Source organism: Calliopsis andreniformis, chromosome 9, assembly GCF_051401765.1.
Source record: "Calliopsis andreniformis isolate RMS-2024a chromosome 9, iyCalAndr_principal, whole genome shotgun sequence".
Taxonomy (NCBI): Eukaryota; Metazoa; Arthropoda; class Insecta; order Hymenoptera; family Andrenidae; genus Calliopsis; species Calliopsis andreniformis.
The window spans coordinates 5599096-5617119 of NC_135070.1; the positions used below are offsets into that span (position 1 = coordinate 5599096).

The following is an 18024-nucleotide window of genomic DNA, read 5'->3' on the forward strand; positions in this document are numbered from 1 at the left end:
ATACAACTGCCATGAACAGTCATGCGTTGACAATTTCATTTTCGAAAGCCATCTCACTATTCTCAATTATTCACCTAGTAAAACGTTCAACAAGAATTTAGACGCCTTTACTCGTGTTTTTTTAAATGATTTATCCGTTTTTACCGCCTTTGTTACGAAATGATATTGACATTGTCGTCGACAGACAGTAATCAGTAATCGTGCGATAATTAAATAACATTTTCGAGATGTATATTGATCGTTTACAAGGCTTTTATGGGATCGTTTATTGCTAATTAAATTTTATCGATATTTTTAGGACTGTCTTTAGTCATGCTTTTCTTTATTTTCATTGCTTAAGACGGAGTTTATGATTGACAATATATACATAGTTGTATAAATATATTTATTGTAAATTAAATATTTGTACAAATAAAGTGTCCCTGTTGTTGCACCCGTATCATGGATTAATTTCATCAAGACTATGTATATTCTTTGTTAGATGCGTTATCGATAAATAAATAGGGGGGATTCGGATATGAAAGGAATTATCTGCTGAAAGTCGTAAAATTATTGCGATGGTATGTATCAACATATCGTAAAAACTGTATAGTATGGCTTTGTTGCGACCAGACACTTATATATTTACGACAAAAATACAACAATTTGTAGTGGGGTCAATACTCTGTTAATTACGGTCTTTATTACGTTTCATGTAACGAAAATTTATATTCTCCATTAACACCTTTGTTAGCATAATATCGCTCAATATGTGCCAAAAATGTTTATTTTAATAATAATTTGGTGAATTTTTAAGGAAACTTCATTTAATTACGTCTTTTATATTTGTTACGAGTAGTTTAAAATTTGCGAAATATGTAACAAAAATTAAAAAACTATTGATATCTTCGTTTTAACAGAATTTAATGCTTTTTTCTCACACAACTTTTTATAAATTAGGTAAAAATGGGAACACGCTGTTTAAAAAAATGTGCTTACTTTATCTACAAGTCGGAAGAAGAGAAAAAGGAATCAATCTTATTATTTAATGGTTCAGCTGATAAAAAAATACAGAGACAAAGAAGATCAATCGATTACACATTGACAACAAAGAAACACAATGAAACCATTAAAAGACAGCTGCAATTTCAGAAACGTTGATTCGTCGCTTACAATAATTAAAAGAATCGTCAAGTCACATCGTGTTATCAATGTATGAGTCCACTAAACTCGATGGCTTCGATTTTAGATTTTAGACAGATTCTCTGGTATTTCATTTAATGTCGCTCTTTAACTTTCAAATAACGAAAATCCTGAAAATGTACACTACAATGGTGAATGAGTCTGCGCTCATCGATCCACAGCGGAGAAACCATAGAAACAGCGAACCATGCGGAAACCAAAACAATCGTCCATTAGATTCCACTGTTTCCCAAGAGCAATCATATGTAATTGTTTCCTCGGCAGCAGTCATCTAGAGATTTATAAGCAGACGAATGATCGCTGTCAGATACGATGGACATCAGAGATAGCAGCGATGAAGAGGAGACGCACAATATTTCAGCGTTCACCAAGTTCGATGAAAGTATTGAGGTTCGTAACGCTGAAGAGATACAGAGCCCAGTGAGTCGTAGACCTACGAGTTCTAGGAGACCCAGACAAAGTTCTAGCAATGAACATTCTAAAATTACGGAGACGAGTTCAAAGTTGAATTTTAGGAGGTACCTTTTATTTTATTTAGAAGTAATATATCTTCGCTGATAAGCTAATAAAATAATATCTTTTTCAGGTACTCGAATAATGATAACAGCTTTGGAAAAACGATGGGAATCAGCAGCGATCCCTCAGACAGTGAAGAAAGCGATGATGATGATATTCGGGAAACTAGGAACGTGCCACCAATCGAAATGTACAATCCCAAGGATTTTGAGGACCTACAGGTGTCGATCGAAGTGAAAGAACTGTTTCAGAATATAATGAGGTGCCTTTGATCATAATTTTTTTTAAGCATGGGTCGCGACTTGGACTAGAATTCGTATCAATTTTAAGAAAAGGTTTATATAGAAGACGAACAAGAAAAAAGGTTAATAACTTTTAGGATAGATAGTACCTACTCGTCAAATAGAGCAGAAAAGCCCTACTAAATATATGCAGGTCAGGAAACTAATATTTTCAAAGTTCTAAACGTAATCTAAAGAGAAGAGTCAAATAGTTTAAAAGCATATAGTAGTCTGTAAAATAAGCAAAAAATAGAACTAAAAATTTATCTCGAAATAAACATCCATTCTTATCTTGACCATATATATTTTACCTATTTCAATGATTATTATATTGTTCAAATTCTTCAGATCATCCTATACATAATTTTAATTTTTTAAATTAATTTCCCACTTCAATTCATTCTTCATTAAATTAATTTCCCATTATTCACTAAAGTATTAATAACAGCCACACCAAATAATTATTCCAAATAATTCAAATCAGCTATTTGAACTCAGGTATACTCCACAGAAGATAGAGCTAAACTACAAGCTGATACCCTTCATCCCAGACTATATTCCCGCAGTGGGCGACATAGATGCGTTTATAAAGATTCCACGACCAGATGGTGTAGATGACAAGATAGGATTAACTGTCTTGGATGAACCCTGCACCAATCAATCTGATCCAGCCGTGTTGCACCTGCAGCTACGCAGTCATTTAAGAAGCGCAGGTGCAGCTAGACAAACTGTGGTGAAGAGGATCGAGGATGCTGAGAAGAACGTAAAATCCATCGATAAATGGATCGAAGACATCAGTGAACTTCATAGAAGCAAGCATCCTCCAGCTGTTAATCTAACTAAACCAATGCCTGACATTGATTCATTGCTTCAACAGTGGCCGCCGGAAGTTGAAGACAAACTGAATGAAGTTGAATTGGACTTGACACAGTTGGATTGCGATTTGCCTCGTCTCGTTGATATTATTTGCAACCTTCTCGACATCCCTGTAGAAGAGGATTCGAGATTCGAGGCGCTGTACACGCTTTTCACACTCTATTTGGAAGTACGAAATGCTAGAACCCAAAAGTATTAAATTTTGACCTACTCTCCTGGAGATGAAGTTAGAAATTTCTTATAAATATGTCAACAATTTTTTTATTTAAAAATATAATGGTTCTAGAAAAATAGACGTATCAAATAATTGGAAGATATTAGAATAAAAAGAGAATTAAAATTTAAAAAAAATAATGTTATACGTGGGTATTTCTTGGTAACTTATATTCTTACAATGTAGTTGTAACAAATTTATTTTTATATGATGCATAGTTGTACATACCATATTGAGAAGGAAAAATTTCTTTTAGATGCACGCATTACAATTTGTGATAACACAATCAGGGTCAAGCTATTCGTCAGCGAATGTCTCATTGAGACATCGTATTACAATAGTTTAAAAATAAAAGAATATAATTACAACATTATTGATTACATAATTGACCGATGTAGCAATCTATACAAACATTTGAAAACTTCAAATGAAAATAAATATTCTATCTTCATTCTTTATAATTTAATTTTAAAAATTCACATATTTTTTTTTATTTCTTTAATGACTACATCCATACGATATTTCTTCTATAATGTACTAGTGCCATTTTGCAATATTATTGAAGCTAAAATATTTCTTAAATTAATATTTTTACCATAAGTGGCTTAGTACTTTTTTGAAGTGAATTACGAGCTGTATCGTTAAATATTCATTAAAATATTTATTAATAACATCAAATTATACCTACTTCAACATCGAAACCATTCAACTTTTGTCTTGTAAAGACAATTCTTTCTGTCATAAAAAACTAGTGAGATACAAAGTACTAAAATTAAATGGGACACGCTGTATTTTGTAACTTCGTAAATATTATTATGCTTATGTTTAAAACCTTTTTTATTATCAATATCTTAATTCTTTTCTGCTTACATTATTAATTAATATAAATTCTCAATTTTTATTATTTTATTGATATAGCCTGAGAACAATAACTAAAAATATATGTAAACACGGTTCTTAAAGAGGCTTTAATTTTTCTTAAAGTCTTCTAAAACAATCAGTTAAAATTTGTTAAAAATACACAGACTATTTTACTGTACGTGCGGTTTTTCTCAGAGTATACAAAAAATACATGGGAAAATGAATAAATTTTGAGTATGTAGTATGACGTATTTGATGAATACTGTTTCTTCATAATCTTAGTTAAAAACAATCAATGTTTCCTCAGAAAGAATTTCACTTTTATCAGCTTATGTAGAATTGACGGTTCCCCTATTGTGTTACCGTTTCGATAACAACTAAAACGAATGATCTCATGGCATTGCGAAGGTTGGACACAGCATGTCGTCTTGATAAGCAGCGCTTGCGCGTTTCGTTATCAATTACGGTAGACTTCCTGTATCACGTAGATCAGTGGACCCCAACTTCGTGTTCGTCGACTTTCGCTGTGATTACAAATGACAAGAAGAAGAGGCATGCTCTTACAAAAATATGCTTACAAAGAAATATTCTTACGTACTGTAATACTATGACTAATTTAAAACAGAAATTTACTTCATGGAATCAATGTTGGAACTATAGAAAAATCATAAACAAAGCTCCACGAATGGAGCACCATATCTGATAGAACCATGAATCATAGCATTCATCGCGTGACTGGCAATGTGTAATTCTATTTTCCTCGTGTACGTTCAGTGCACTATACACAGTGCTAAACGATGGAGTAAATGTTGCGCTCACACGATAATTCCCGTTCACCTTCTTCGTATTGTAACTCGTAAAATGTGATCGAAGTGTTTATACTTGAGAAATAATGGATTCCTCGATGCACGTTAACGTAAGGATAAATAGCAGCATAAACGATAGTGTTGACAATTGCTCACATAACGAGGACGACACAGAGAGGCTGCTGAAACCGAGGAATAATTTTGCATCATATTCAAACGATGACATCGACGTTCGATTTCGGGTAAGAAAATTATGACAATTGTCTAAGCTTATACTTATGCAACATTTCATTCTGTCATTCTTTTATAGCTTTGTTAGCAATGTGGCATAACCTAATGGGACTTGTCAGTCTTCATATATTGTTTCTTCCTACTATTCTCGAAATGTCAATAGCGAAATTGACATTGAAATTAATTTTTATTGTGTTATATGGGATAACGTATAGAATAACAATGCTTTTATGTACCATGTTCTGAAATCTCATATTTACCTTTAATGTTTTATCTTTTTATTCTTGACAGAATGTTATCTATAACCATGACACGTTATCCTCACAAAACATCATGGAAACAGTCTGTAATAATCCAAGGAGGCTCAATACAGAAGAAATCCCTCCTGGAGCCACCAATTTCTTATCAACTAATTACGAGGTAATTTGTTCCTTTTATATTGTTCTGATACTACTATCAATAATTTATAAGTATATCATTTAAGCTTCTGATGATACAATTTTGAATTACAATTTAATTTGTTTATCTCTTTCTTCAATGAATTCAATAAGCTTATGCTTGTAAACATCTTGTCTTATCTTATAAGCAATCTCTTGTCAGAAAAACTATTTTTTTTTAAAATAAAATACACCTTCTCTTTATTTTTTAGAGTTTAGATTATGATCCATGTGAGAACCACCTTCTTCAAGAGGAAGAAAGGAAAAAAGGATATAAATTTGTTGTTAAAAAAAATTTTGCCAGATGGTTTATTTTCTTATTAATAGGTATTTGTACAGCTCTTATAGCATGTTTTGTAGATATTTCTATAGAAGAATTAACAAACCTAAAATATGGTTGTCTCAAGTCTTGTATCCTTTTATGCTCAATGCACAAATGAACATAAGAAAAATATGAAATTAATTATTATTCCTTATAATTTACATTAGATGTAGATCAGTGTGTGAATGATAACTGTTTATGGCTACCATATTTACTGTGGTTAGCCTTAAATCTAGTACCTGTTTTGATAGGAGCAGTTTTAGTATCTTATGTAGAACCTGTTGCTGCTGGTAGCGGAATTCCACAGGTAAAATGTTATTTAAATGGAGTTAAAGTACCTCGAGTTGTTCGCATTAAGACATTAGCAGTAAAAACAATTGGAGTGATATGCACTGTAGTAGGAGGCCTAGCTGGTGGAAAGGTAAATAGTATTACTTTTAGAATTATTTACTTCTAATATAAAGAAGCATTCTAATATGTAGATATTTTACTAACAGGAAGGACCTATGATTCATTCTGGGGCAGTGATAGCAGCTGGGATATCACAGGGAAAAAGCACAACATTTAAAAAAGATTTGAAAGTATTTAAATATTTTAGAGAAGATCATGAGAAACGAGATTTCGTTGCAGGAGGTGCAGCTTCAGGCGTTTCTGCTGCATTTGGAGCACCAATTGGTGAGTGATAAAATAAATAAAAGGCATAGTATAAATGCTAATTATTTAAAAATAATTTAGGTGGAGTATTATTTAGTATTGAAGAAGGAACAAGTTTCTTTAACCAAAGTCTTACATGGAGAACATTTTTTGCCAGTATGATCACAACATTTACTTTAAATATTATGCTTAGTACGTATCATGGACGACCTGGTGATCTTTCGTATCCAGGTTTATTGAACCTAGGAAAATTTGAGACAATACCTTATCAGATTTATGAAATCCCTCTGTTCATGATAATGGGAACGATAGGTGGTCTTCTTGGTTCCTTTTGGAATCATCTAAATTACAAGATCACCTGTTTCCGTTTGAGATTTATTAGAAAAAAATGGTTGAAAGTAATAGAAGCTCTCTTAGTTGCTATATTAAGTGCAACAATGGGATTTATAATGATTTATTATTTAAATGACTGTAAACCATTGGGCCAAGATCCCACTAAATTTCCTGTTCAAATGTACTGCAATGAAGGTGAATATAGTGCAGTGGCAGCTTTATGGTTTCAGACACCCGAAAGTAGTGTACGATCCTTATTCCACGATCCTAAAGGTTTGTAATTAATATATGCAAACAATTATATACGCCTATGTTTAATCAACTTCTTTTGTAGGTTCTCACAATGACATAACTTTAGCTATTTTCGTTGTGCTTTACTTCGTTTTGGCTGTATTCACTTTTGGTCTCTCAATGTCTAGTGGACTCTTTATTCCATCTCTTTTAATTGGTTCTGCGTGGGGTAGACTAATTGGATCAGGTCTTGCTAAACTTTTCCCCAATTGTGTAAGAATAGAATATAAACTAAAGTAGACACATTATTATTAGAACATGAACTATTACATATTGTTACAGGTTGTTTTAGATCCTGGAAAATATGCTTTGTTAGGTGCAGCTGCACAATTAGGTGGAGTAGTTAGAATGACAATAAGTTTAACTGCTATACTTATAGAAGCTACTCAAGGAATATCTTTCGGTTTACCAGTTATAATAGTGCTTATTATGGCTAAATGGGTTGGAGATTTTTTTAATGAGGCACGCAAAAAAGATATCAATTCTACCCAATATTCTTGAAGGATTTTAAAAGATAATATAAATAATGTACCAATATTTTGTTTCAGGGAATTTATGATATTCATACGCAGATGACTGGAATTCCAATACTGCCATGGGAGGCTCCACCATTATCGAATAACATATTTGCTAGTGAAATAATGAGCCACCCTGTAGTAACACTAAAAACTGTAGAAAATGTGGGACACATAATAGAACTTTTAAAATGTGTAACGTTTAATGGATTCCCCGTAGTTGATCCTCCAAGTAGTGATCAGGTAACAAATACAAAAATATGTTTACAATATTTTATGTTCATGTGTTATATTATATTATTTTATAATACATAATTTTTTATTTTAGGCTGAAATCCAGTCATATAGACGATTTCGAGGTTTGATTTTACGTTCCCAATTAATAGTGCTGTTACAAAATAAAATTTTTAATGAATATTCAGAATATTGGGATGAGACTTTGAATATTAAAATGTTTAGAAAAGAGTACCCTAGGTATCCAACAATCGAACAAGTTAATGTAACTGATGAAGAAAAAACTTATACAATTGACCTGAGACCTTTTATGAATCCTTCTCCTTACACGTTGCAACATGTTAGTAACTGATTATTATTTTTACTTACACATCAAAAATTTTAATTGTTTATTTTAATCTTTTTTTTCCAGTCTGCAACACTGCCACGAATATTTAGACTTTTCAGAGCTTTAGGTCTTCGTCATCTGCCAATAGTAGATGGCACAAATGAGGTATCAACCATAGTAAAATTACATTTATTCTTTCCACAATAAAAAATAATTACTTCTTTATTTTCCTTAGGTCATCGGAATTATTACACGAAAAGATGTTGCCAGATTTAGAATATGGAAACACAAAGGGAGAATGGGACTAGATGAACTTTTAATTACTAATAAAATTTAACTTTATTTTTCTTTATTGACAGTAAAAATTTTATGGTTAAAAAAACACCTTTAATGATACTGTACATTATATTACGCTTTTATATACACAGAAAAAAGATTTTTATGTCACAAAAAGTTGAAATTTCATTGAAAAATGTTATGAAGAACAAGCTATTACAAAAATTAACAAAATGAAATTAATCAATGATGCAGCACACATGGTACTAATTGTTTACAAACAACTGCCATCCTAACCAAGACCATAATTTAAAGAATAGGTACAATGGAAGAATGACTAACAATAAGAGGAAATAATACTCATATGATGACATGTACATTTTACTTATATTAGGGCTGGATATTCTCTAATTTTAAAACACCTTTAACGATTGCAATTTTTGTAATGCATTTGAAACCTTTACGTACAACCTGGAACATGAAAAAAATATTTTATTGTAGAAAATAATATAATTTATTTATTTGTACTAGTTTCTCATTTTGTTCATTTAGTTATTAAGTAAGAGATTAAAAGTCTGAACTAGAACTTATATTTTATTTATATCATAAATATATTTAAAAATAAACATACATTTATATTATTTTATTTATTTTAAGCAGTCAACGGTTTTGCAGGTACTCATCAGTTTTAAAAATAAATATGTACACACATTTAGATACAATATAGTTTAACAATCTACATTAAGACATTATTGCCTTTGTACGATATCATATGTATCTTTAACTTAGCATACTGTGAAAAGAAATAATCAAAAAAATCGTTGACCTATGTGATCTCAAAAATTGACTGTATTACAATCAAACAATCACAAAATGCAATTTCTACGGAAATGAAATCGACGTCTAAGTATAAAAGTCGAAGATATGAGAAAGAATGTCAACGATTAATCGTAGGTTTCTATTTTGAGAATGAATCACCTTGAGACAATAGTACATGTATAAAGAAAGAAGAGTATGGCTGTCTCGTTTTGACCTCCAATAAAGTAAGGCTAAATTTTTTCGCGAAACTGCCAACGGAAAGAGTGCGTAATAAAGTCTTACGTACGAGTACGACGAACTTTCTTTCTTAAAAAATGTTTACAATAATTTCAAGTACTTAAGATCAACGTAAGATTAAAGATCTTAATATAAATACAAATAATAAACAACATTAAAAAATTTCCCATTGCATTGTACGGAATTTGAAAATTTAACGACATTATCTACAACGATCCGCCATTCTTGTGATTGGTCCTTAAATTATATGCAATTAACGCATGCGCGTAATTAGTAAACAAAAAACAAAAAAATAGGAGGCAATTTCGAATAACACTTATATATATTTCCTATATTTTTAAGAAAATCAAGAGATATCTAGAAGAAAACATTTTAATGCAAAATAAATGGTTATAAGTGAAACAATAATCAGACATGAAGAAACAACACAATTTAACTGGTGAAAAAAGTAAAAATAAACGTAGATATGCAAGAAAACCCAATGAAACAGAGGAAACAACTATAATTCGGAGGTTTCATGATGCACAAAGAATGGCAAGATTTAGAGCCAAAAAAAGGAAAGCTTTGGAAGAAGCGAAGATATCAGAAACAATTAACTTTACTGAGTATTTTATAATCGCAGAACTGAAGAAGAGAAACATTGAGTTTGAAAATGTTAATTCTATTGTTGTAATGTCAGATATTGAACAATTAAAAAGTTACCTGCCTATCCAAAATTCATCAACTACTGTGTATCCATATTATGAACAAAATAAATATTCTCAGCTGTTGACAATCATCGAAGAATTAGGAAAGAACATTAAATTATTGTACGCTGGTAGTAGAACTTCAGCAGAAAGATTGAAAATAGGCATTGTACAAGCGAAAACACTGATAAAAAAATGGTTACTGGAAATAGAAATTAACTTGCATCAATAACTAATTAAAAACTAGATGCATTGCTTTTAAAGACTAGCTGTTTTCTTTTTAAAATCCTCAAAAAGTTTTTTAGTCTTACATGGATGAACATAAATTATGTGGAAAGATCATCCTCTGTATGAATAATTGTAACAATTGCAAATGATGTGTTCCCTGATTTTTCTTGCACCAAAGGATAATAAAAAACGAATAGAGTCAAATTCATTGCTGAACAGAACATAAGTGCAGAAAACAAGAAAAGTAATAATAAAAATAGTTCATTTATGTAGTAACAGTAATACTCCATATAAAAAGTTAGCAGCAATGTATAATTGACGAATATTTTAGACACGAAGTACGGTCAAGATTCAACTAGCTACAATTTTAATAAAATAATTACTCTATGCCTACCGTATATATCTATCATTTCTTTAATTTACCTACGAAGCTTACAGCTGCATTTCGAATGTTTAAATTATTAGAACACATTGACGTCGTTACTATTAAAATCTTAATCAATTTAATAGAGAACTATTTTCATAACTCGAAAATTCTTCGAAAATGCGGATCTTCTGGACGAGCTGACAGTAAGTCTCACCTTCTCGTCTGGAAAGAACCGAAAAAGAAAACCCGTCAAAATTTTCTCGTTCCTCGAAGAAAACCGTTCTTTCAAAGCATCGAGAAGGTTTACCATATATGGAACATTTCCCAGGAAGCAATCATCTTATCGAAGCGAAAAGAGCGTGAAATCACCATTAACGGAGTCGATAAGACGGCCGAGCATGTTTTGTAAGTGTTTGCGGGCCCTTCGCGACAATGTCGTCAAGTATTTTAAGACGCGGTCGCCTCGGTCAATTGTTTTGCGGCCTCTCAGGTCGTACACCTGTCCGTCGTGAAGTTGCAGACGGGAGTGGGAAGGGGTTATGGTCAATAAACGCAACCACGTCACACGCAGCCTATCGGCGACCCCGCTTGGCCCCTTAAAGTGGCTCCGAACGAAAATCTTACATGTCGGCCGATATTGCTTTTGTGCGTTTGTCTACGGAATATCTTAAGAAAAACCGAAGCGATCGGAACACAAACGACACCAACGGACGCGTCTCGACGCGAGAAAGGTACGAATGTAAAATGGAATCGATTCGCGATACGGTTTAAACCCACGCTGGGATAATCGTGCGTTTCAGTGAACCGACCGAAATGCGTCCGCCATTGTTGTGATTGGTGAACCTTCCAGAGAAGACGGCGGGCGTTCTTAGATTGCTGCGCATGCGTATCGCGCGCTACTTGACGACGCTCTTCTTTCGAATTTTGGGAGACATACGCACACACACACATACACGTACATACACTCAGGCGCATGTACACGTACACAAAGCAGTATATATGCATGTACAGAGAGAAGCGCAAAGCAACGCGTCACAGGTAGCCGATACGCGCACGCACGTATACATACATACATTTCGAAAACAGTATTAGCCGCTTGATTTTTGCGCACGTGCTACCGCATTTTTTCCTGCCTCTCGTTGCCCGCGTTTTTTCAGCCGTCGAGAATTTGATTAATTTGCACGGTTTTTTTTTCGTTTGCTGCTACGAGGAAAGCGGTTAATGGCATTCCTTAAAAGAGGTTGATGCCCCTTTTTTTCTACGAGCGCAAACGATTCTTTATGCTGAGCCGTCATTAGTCATTTAATGAAAATTTTGTATTCAATGATAGTCGAATGACAGTGGGGTATAATTATCGGTTCCTCGTTAAAAAAACATGTAAATGAATAATTGTTCTCATCTTCGTTTCAGAGATGTTAAGAAGCTAGAATTTTAACCATTGTTCTATTGTTTTGTGTTACAGGTAATTTGTAGAATACAGTGATAATGTAAGACTTATTTTGTATACAAAGTTATACATATGAAGCATTGACAAGTGTAAAAAGAGGAATAACAAAATTGGCTATACTTAGCCAAAAACGTATGCCCAGAATATATTTTGTGAATAACTTGATATTTGAAACTTACAAAAATGACAGTCCATATAGGTGATTATGCCTATGCAGCGCATAATTACATGTTATGCCTAAGGCTAGGAAAAAATCTTACCTTAAAAAGGTAAGGGAAATGCGAGAATATAGAAGGCAAAAGTTAAGGTCTGAAACAATAGAGGAGCGTGCAATTAGATTGTATACTGCTGCGGAGAGAATGAAGAACGCTCGAGCTAAAGAAACAGAAGAGCAAGCAGCAATAAGAAGAATGCAGGAAGCTCAGCGTATGGCGAGGCACCGTGCTAAAAAGAAGCGATGTTTAGATGAAAACTTGGCAAGAGAAATTTCCAAAATTGCGGAACTCTCAAAAATGCCAGATGCAGCGACAATAGCTCAAATGTCAGAAATAAACATGAATAAAATTTCTGCAGAGCTGAAGCAAATGATGGAAAGAGGAAAAGTACCAGAACACATAGTTCAAATGGCTCAACTTGCAGAATTTAGTAAAATGACTGAATTAAATAAAATGTCACAAGACATGGCTAAAAGATATGAAATGGAAAAAATGGCAGAGTATGCTAAGACAACACAATACATGAAAATGCAAGAAATTGCCAAAATGAATGAAATGGTGAAACTCTCAGAAATGAATGAAATGATGAAAATGTCTCAAATGGTAAAGATTAATGAAGTTCAAAGAATGAATGAAATAGCTAAATTAAATGAGATGGTAAAGATGACAGAAATGGCTAAATATAATAATGATATTACAAAATTGAATGAAATTGCACAAATCAACGAGATGGCTAAAGAAATAGCAAAAATGAATGAGAAAACAAAAATGAATGAGATGATTAAAATGGCAAATATACAAAACGATATTACAAAAATGCCTGAATATTCAAAAATGGCAGAAATGGCAAAATTGACAGAGTTGGCTAAATTAAATGAAATAACAATAACAAAGTTGAATGATCCACCGCCTCCAAAAGTACCAGAAATTCCTCGAATTCCTGAACCTGTGATTACTGTGCCAAATCCAAGAAATTTGCAAAATGTTCAAACTGTTCAAGTAGCACAGGCTAGCCCATCCAGTACAATAAATTTCCCTACTGTACCCGGTCAGGGTAAATATGCTCAGTTACTGGTTATAATCGAGGAACTTGGAAGAGACATTCGTCTTTCATATGCTGGGAGTCGCAGTGCAGCTGAACGTCTTAAAATGGGAATCCAGCATGCTCGAATTCTTGTACGAGAATGTCTATTGGAAACGGAACATAATGCACGGCAATGATCTGCCAATACATTTAGTGACTAGATTTTTAGCAGATTATTTTATAAAATAATGCTATGTACATTATATGGAGTACAGCAGTATATTTTAAAGGGAGTGTCTTAGCATCCACAAAAATGTGCATGATCTTGCATGCATGATACATCTTATACTGACTCTTTTATATTTTATACGATCTTATCAATTGTAAGTTTAACAAAGTAAAGTATAAGAAGTTGTAAAAAATAATAGTTGCGTAACTTAATATCATCTGCAATAACAATTGAACTGATTTTTGGAAGCTAGGATGTACGCTTTTGTGGATGCCTAAAAGAAGTTAATCAACTAATGACGCATAATATTGGGTATAAATTAAATAAAAGAGAAAGAAGATCTGTTTCCTTTCTTTTTTCTTTTTTTCTCTTTTATTAGGAAAGACTTAAAGACCACAATTTTCTATGAATAGATTCAAATTATGAAGGAATGGTTCCTTCCTGATTAAGTTCTAATTTAGTGAATAGATAAAATAATATTAAACAGAAACAATTTGTACATTGAAGAATCTTCATTTATATTTTCTAAGAAGAACATCTTTGCATTTTTGTTTAAAACTATGGGTACATCGTAATTACCTACAGTATACATAAAAAGAAATTTATCAAGCAAGAGGTGTACCTATGGAAAGTATAATCCTTGAATATAACTGACTATAAGGTATATCTAAATAAAAAGGAAAACCAATTTTCTACGATATTGTGTGTATTGATTTCATACCTTTATTTATTTGAACACTAATCGGTTTAAAAATGAGCGCGAAAATATTGCGTAATGTAGATCGCACTTCATGCGCTAGGTATTCAATTTCTATCGCATGCGTGCGTTAGTGCGTGAACGCGTGTAATGTGAGACGGAAGTGAACGTTGTTATGAATTAAAATATACTTCTTTATATTTATTTATTGTGTAAAGTATATATTTGTGATTCTGATATTTTATTGAAGGTAAGTTTGACAAAGCACAAAATAAAACAATATATTTTGGTTGAGGTTATACATACTTTTGTTGATTTAACTGTAAATTTGAAAATGTATGAATATACGAATTAAGTATGCAACAGCTTAAAGTTTTTTGTTCTTTTATATAAAGTTTGCTTGTATATTTAAATTAAGATATATTACTTGTTAATATTTATATAAATATAATTAATCTATATATCAAGTTGTAAGAGTTATTCCTTCATATTTAGATGCACATAATTTAGATCTGCTTCGTACATTATTTGTTAGGGTATTTATTTAAAAAGTTTAGAAGATGGAAGAGGATCGAGGGAATGTAGAAGTTTCAACAAAAGTTGCAGAGCCATTATTGACTGTACCAAACCCGAGAGCTCACCAACAAACTGTTCCTTCTGTACCTGGCCAATCCAAATATTTACAGCTACTTAATGTCATAGAAGAACTTGGTCATGAAGTTCGACCTACCTATGCTGGTAGTCGGACTGCTACAGAAAAAATTAAACGCGGCATTGTACACGCACGTATTTTAGTTAGAGAATGTCTAGTTGAGACTGAAAAAAGTGCTCGCCAGTAGTACATTTATTTAAAATACTTTTATACATATCGACCATTGCTAACTGACCAAATATTCAAGGAGTATCTAAACTATACAAGTATGAATAAAAACAAAAAATGTAGTATATTCTTGCTAAGAGAGAAATTACATTTATATAGTACAAGCAAACACCAAAATTACAATTTATCTACCTCAATCTTTTATCATTTTGCATCATTGTTACAAAAGTTAGCAATGACAATGGTCATTAATTAATAATTTAATAGAAACAAGGGATATTTATGCATCCATTAAATGTAGTTTTATGCACTTTAAAAATTCATATATATTTGCTTATAGTTTTCATGACATTTGACTGCCTGATATTACAGTTATACTGCCATTCAGTGTCATAATTTACTAAAGTCTAAAATATGATTTTATGATAACAAGAAGTATTAGATATTCCATAAGAATTTAATTTTAAAATGTCATCATTTGTTAGTGAAGTCCAATAGATAAAGTATTTCATTATACTTAAATATGAGTACAGATATACTAAAGGTATTCAGCAACCTATACAATTCATAAACTGATTATTCTAAATAATAAAATAAATTAAAAATGTGGAATCAAATGCATATATAAAAAGTACTTACTATTCTACATTTTTTATTTATTTTTCATATAAAAATGACTTAAATTGCACCAAAAGGTACAAGATACCCTGTATACAAGTCCTTCATTAGTATAATATATTTAATTACTATTAAGAGAAATTGAACTTTGATAGTACAAATAAATTTACCAAATATTATACAAATAAATACTTAATGACTGACTTCAGTATGAGAATACATAAATATATTATGATGCAGTTAAGGTATATGTTTCAAAAATATTTGAAACATGAAAAGAAAAATAAAACTAAGTTCCTATGATGAATGAATATTGCTCAGAATTGTATGAATTTACTATTTTTAAGAAAATGTTACTCAGTGACCATATATTGTTCCTAAATTATTATGTATGTATCTCTCACTGATTTTGGATATGACTATACAATTTATGAAAGTCATATTTTATATCTACAAACTCTATAAATTTCAATAAATAATTATTGAAATTCTTTTAAAACTTGCCATTATTTAGAAAAGTCAACTTTGTACCAAATATTTTTAAATAGTCAATCTTTTAGTAATAATAATAAACAATTAGGAATAATAGTATGTTTTATATAATGTATATGTATTCAAATAGTTGTGAATTTGTAATAACTAAAAAAGTGTGTGTCATATTTATATAATTTTTATTACTTGTAATATTTATAGTACAAATAAAGATGTACGTAAATTCCATACCCTTTTTTAAATAATTTGAACCATTATACTTACAGAATTCTTTTTATTTAATTTTATCATGGTATAACATTGATTAGATAGTTATCTACTTGTATGTTACAGTATCAGATTGTATGTTACAGATCCATAAATCAACTATGTTCAACACTTTGGACAGTTTTGATACAGAGTTTTCTGCTGATTCCGTTGAATGGTGTCCAGCAAATTCATTTAAAGACATATTTGTGTGTGGGACATATCAGTTATTGAAAGAAGATGAGCAAACATATAAATCCAAGTACTCAAAACGTTTAGGACGAATCTATATGTTTAGAGTCGTAGACAATGGTTGTCTTGCACTCTTACAAAACTTAGAAGTACCCGCTGTCTTAGACATGAAATGGGCTCATATTATGTACGAAGATAAAATTTTACTTGGGGTTGTGAATTCTCTAGGCTATTTACAAATATATCAGTTGCAAAATGATGCACAAAAGGAAACCTTAGAATTATTAACAGAAAAGAAAGTCATGGATGATGATGAAGTTCTTGCATTATCTTTAGATTGGTGTACTGGAAGATGGGTACATGATGAATCCAATCCAAAGATAGTTGTTAGTGACTCAAAAGGTTTTGTATCATTATTTGAGATAAATAAAACTGAACTCAATCAAATTAATTCGTGGCCAGCTCACGAATTCGAGGCTTGGATCGCTGCTTTCAACTATTGGGATACAAATGTGATTTATACTGGTACGAGAAAATTATCTTAAAAATATTTTCATAACATTCAGAATTTTACAATATTAATTACATTCAAGGCGGCGATGACTGTAAATTTCAACGTTTCGATACAAGAATAGGAACCCATGCCATCACGCTAAATAAAATACACGGTGCTGGCGTTACTAGCATTCACAGTAACGCAACAAAAGAATTTTTACTATCATCTGGAAGGTGCTGTATTGAAGTAAAATAACAATTCAATAGAAATTATTTCTAATAATTTTCAAATTTTTCAGTTACGACGAAGTGTTAAGATTATGGGACACAAGGAATTTCAATCGACCCCTTTCTGAGACGAATCTTCGCGGCGGTATTTGGCGTTTGAAATGGGACCCTTTCGCGCGAAAATACTTGCTCGCCGCTTGCATGTATGGCGGATTTAGAATAGTCGATTGTGAGAGGACGGAAACACCTTCTATTACTGTCGAATACAACGAGCACGAGAGTATTGCCTACGGTTGCGATTGGTCCTTTCTAGATACTGACGATATTAAAAAACGAATATTCAAAACGGAAGCCCAAAACGTTGTTTTAATCGGCACTTGTTCTTTCTATGATCATTCATTAAAGTTATCCGCAACATTTTTAAAGAACGATGAAAGAAAACTTTAATAAAAACAATGAAACATAATTAAAAGTATGTAATTCTTATTTTTGTAATTCAAATATCAGCAATATATCGTTTATTTTCTTAACAGTAATTAATTATAAATAATATTTGTCGCTGTATACTTTTATCAGATAAGGTCATAAATAGAAGCATTATTTACTTTCGTCGAATGCTATTGGTCA

General features: G+C 31.7%; 7 protein-coding genes across 10 annotated transcripts; 6 read left to right on the plus strand and 1 right to left on the minus strand.

Moving 5' to 3' along the window:
* Positions 1–1494: 1494 nt before the first annotated feature.
* On the plus strand, positions 1495–3563 carry Ift46 (intraflagellar transport 46). The gene is made up of 3 exons (XM_076384730.1): positions 1495–1700; positions 1769–1960; positions 2478–3563. The coding sequence occupies exons 1-3, from the start codon at positions 1495–1497 to the stop codon at positions 3052–3054; spliced, it is 975 nt and encodes a 324-aa protein (XP_076240845.1). The 3' UTR covers positions 3055–3563.
* Positions 3564–4549: 986 nt separating this feature from the next.
* Clc-b (chloride channel protein 7) lies at positions 4550–8455 on the plus strand. The gene is made up of 12 exons (XM_076383982.1): positions 4550–4978; positions 5259–5387; positions 5617–5815; positions 5894–6147; positions 6224–6401; positions 6462–6986; positions 7048–7217; positions 7287–7466; positions 7553–7762; positions 7848–8093; positions 8166–8246; positions 8317–8455. The coding sequence occupies exons 1-12, from the start codon at positions 4823–4825 to the stop codon at positions 8416–8418; spliced, it is 2430 nt and encodes an 809-aa protein (XP_076240097.1). The 5' UTR covers positions 4550–4822; the 3' UTR covers positions 8419–8455.
* LOC143182771 (uncharacterized) lies at positions 8396–8737 on the minus strand. The gene has a single exon (XM_076383990.1). The coding sequence runs from the start codon at positions 8735–8737 to the stop codon at positions 8624–8626; it is 114 nt and encodes a 37-aa protein (XP_076240105.1). The 3' UTR covers positions 8396–8623.
* Positions 8738–9001: 264 nt separating this feature from the next.
* LOC143182770 (uncharacterized) lies at positions 9002–10725 on the plus strand. The gene has a single exon (XM_076383989.1). It carries the CDS (start codon positions 9828–9830, stop codon positions 10329–10331), a length of 504 nt encoding a protein of 167 aa, XP_076240104.1. The 5' UTR covers positions 9002–9827; the 3' UTR covers positions 10332–10725.
* A 588-nt stretch (positions 10726–11313) lies between these two features.
* LOC143182768 (uncharacterized) lies at positions 11314–14307 on the plus strand. Of its 3 annotated transcripts, none has more exons than XM_076383983.1 (2): positions 11314–11425; positions 12157–14307. In XM_076383983.1, the coding sequence occupies exon 2, from the start codon at positions 12375–12377 to the stop codon at positions 13575–13577; it is 1203 nt and encodes a 400-aa protein (XP_076240098.1). In that variant the 5' UTR covers positions 11314–11425; positions 12157–12374; the 3' UTR covers positions 13578–14307. The 3 variants fall into 3 exon arrangements, with proteins under 3 accessions (XP_076240098.1, XP_076240100.1, XP_076240099.1); XM_076383985.1 differs by lacking the exon at positions 11314–11425 and adding an exon at positions 11659–11732; XM_076383984.1 differs by lacking the exon at positions 11314–11425 and adding an exon at positions 11808–12071.
* A 123-nt stretch (positions 14308–14430) lies between these two features.
* Positions 14431–17909, plus strand: LOC143182769 (diphthine methyltransferase). Of its 2 annotated transcripts, none has more exons than XM_076383986.1 (4): positions 14431–14556; positions 16570–17199; positions 17268–17403; positions 17469–17909. In XM_076383986.1, the coding sequence occupies exons 2-4, from the start codon at positions 16581–16583 to the stop codon at positions 17842–17844; spliced, it is 1131 nt and encodes a 376-aa protein (XP_076240101.1). In that variant the 5' UTR covers positions 14431–14556; positions 16570–16580; the 3' UTR covers positions 17845–17909. The 2 variants fall into 2 exon arrangements, with proteins under 2 accessions (XP_076240101.1, XP_076240103.1); XM_076383988.1 differs by having other exon boundaries at positions 16590–17199.
* LOC143183320 (cyclin-dependent kinase 2-associated protein 1-like) lies at positions 14867–15145 on the plus strand. The gene has a single exon (XM_076384844.1). It carries the CDS (start codon positions 14867–14869, stop codon positions 15143–15145), a length of 279 nt encoding a protein of 92 aa, XP_076240959.1.
* Positions 17910–18024: the final 115 nt, after the last annotated feature.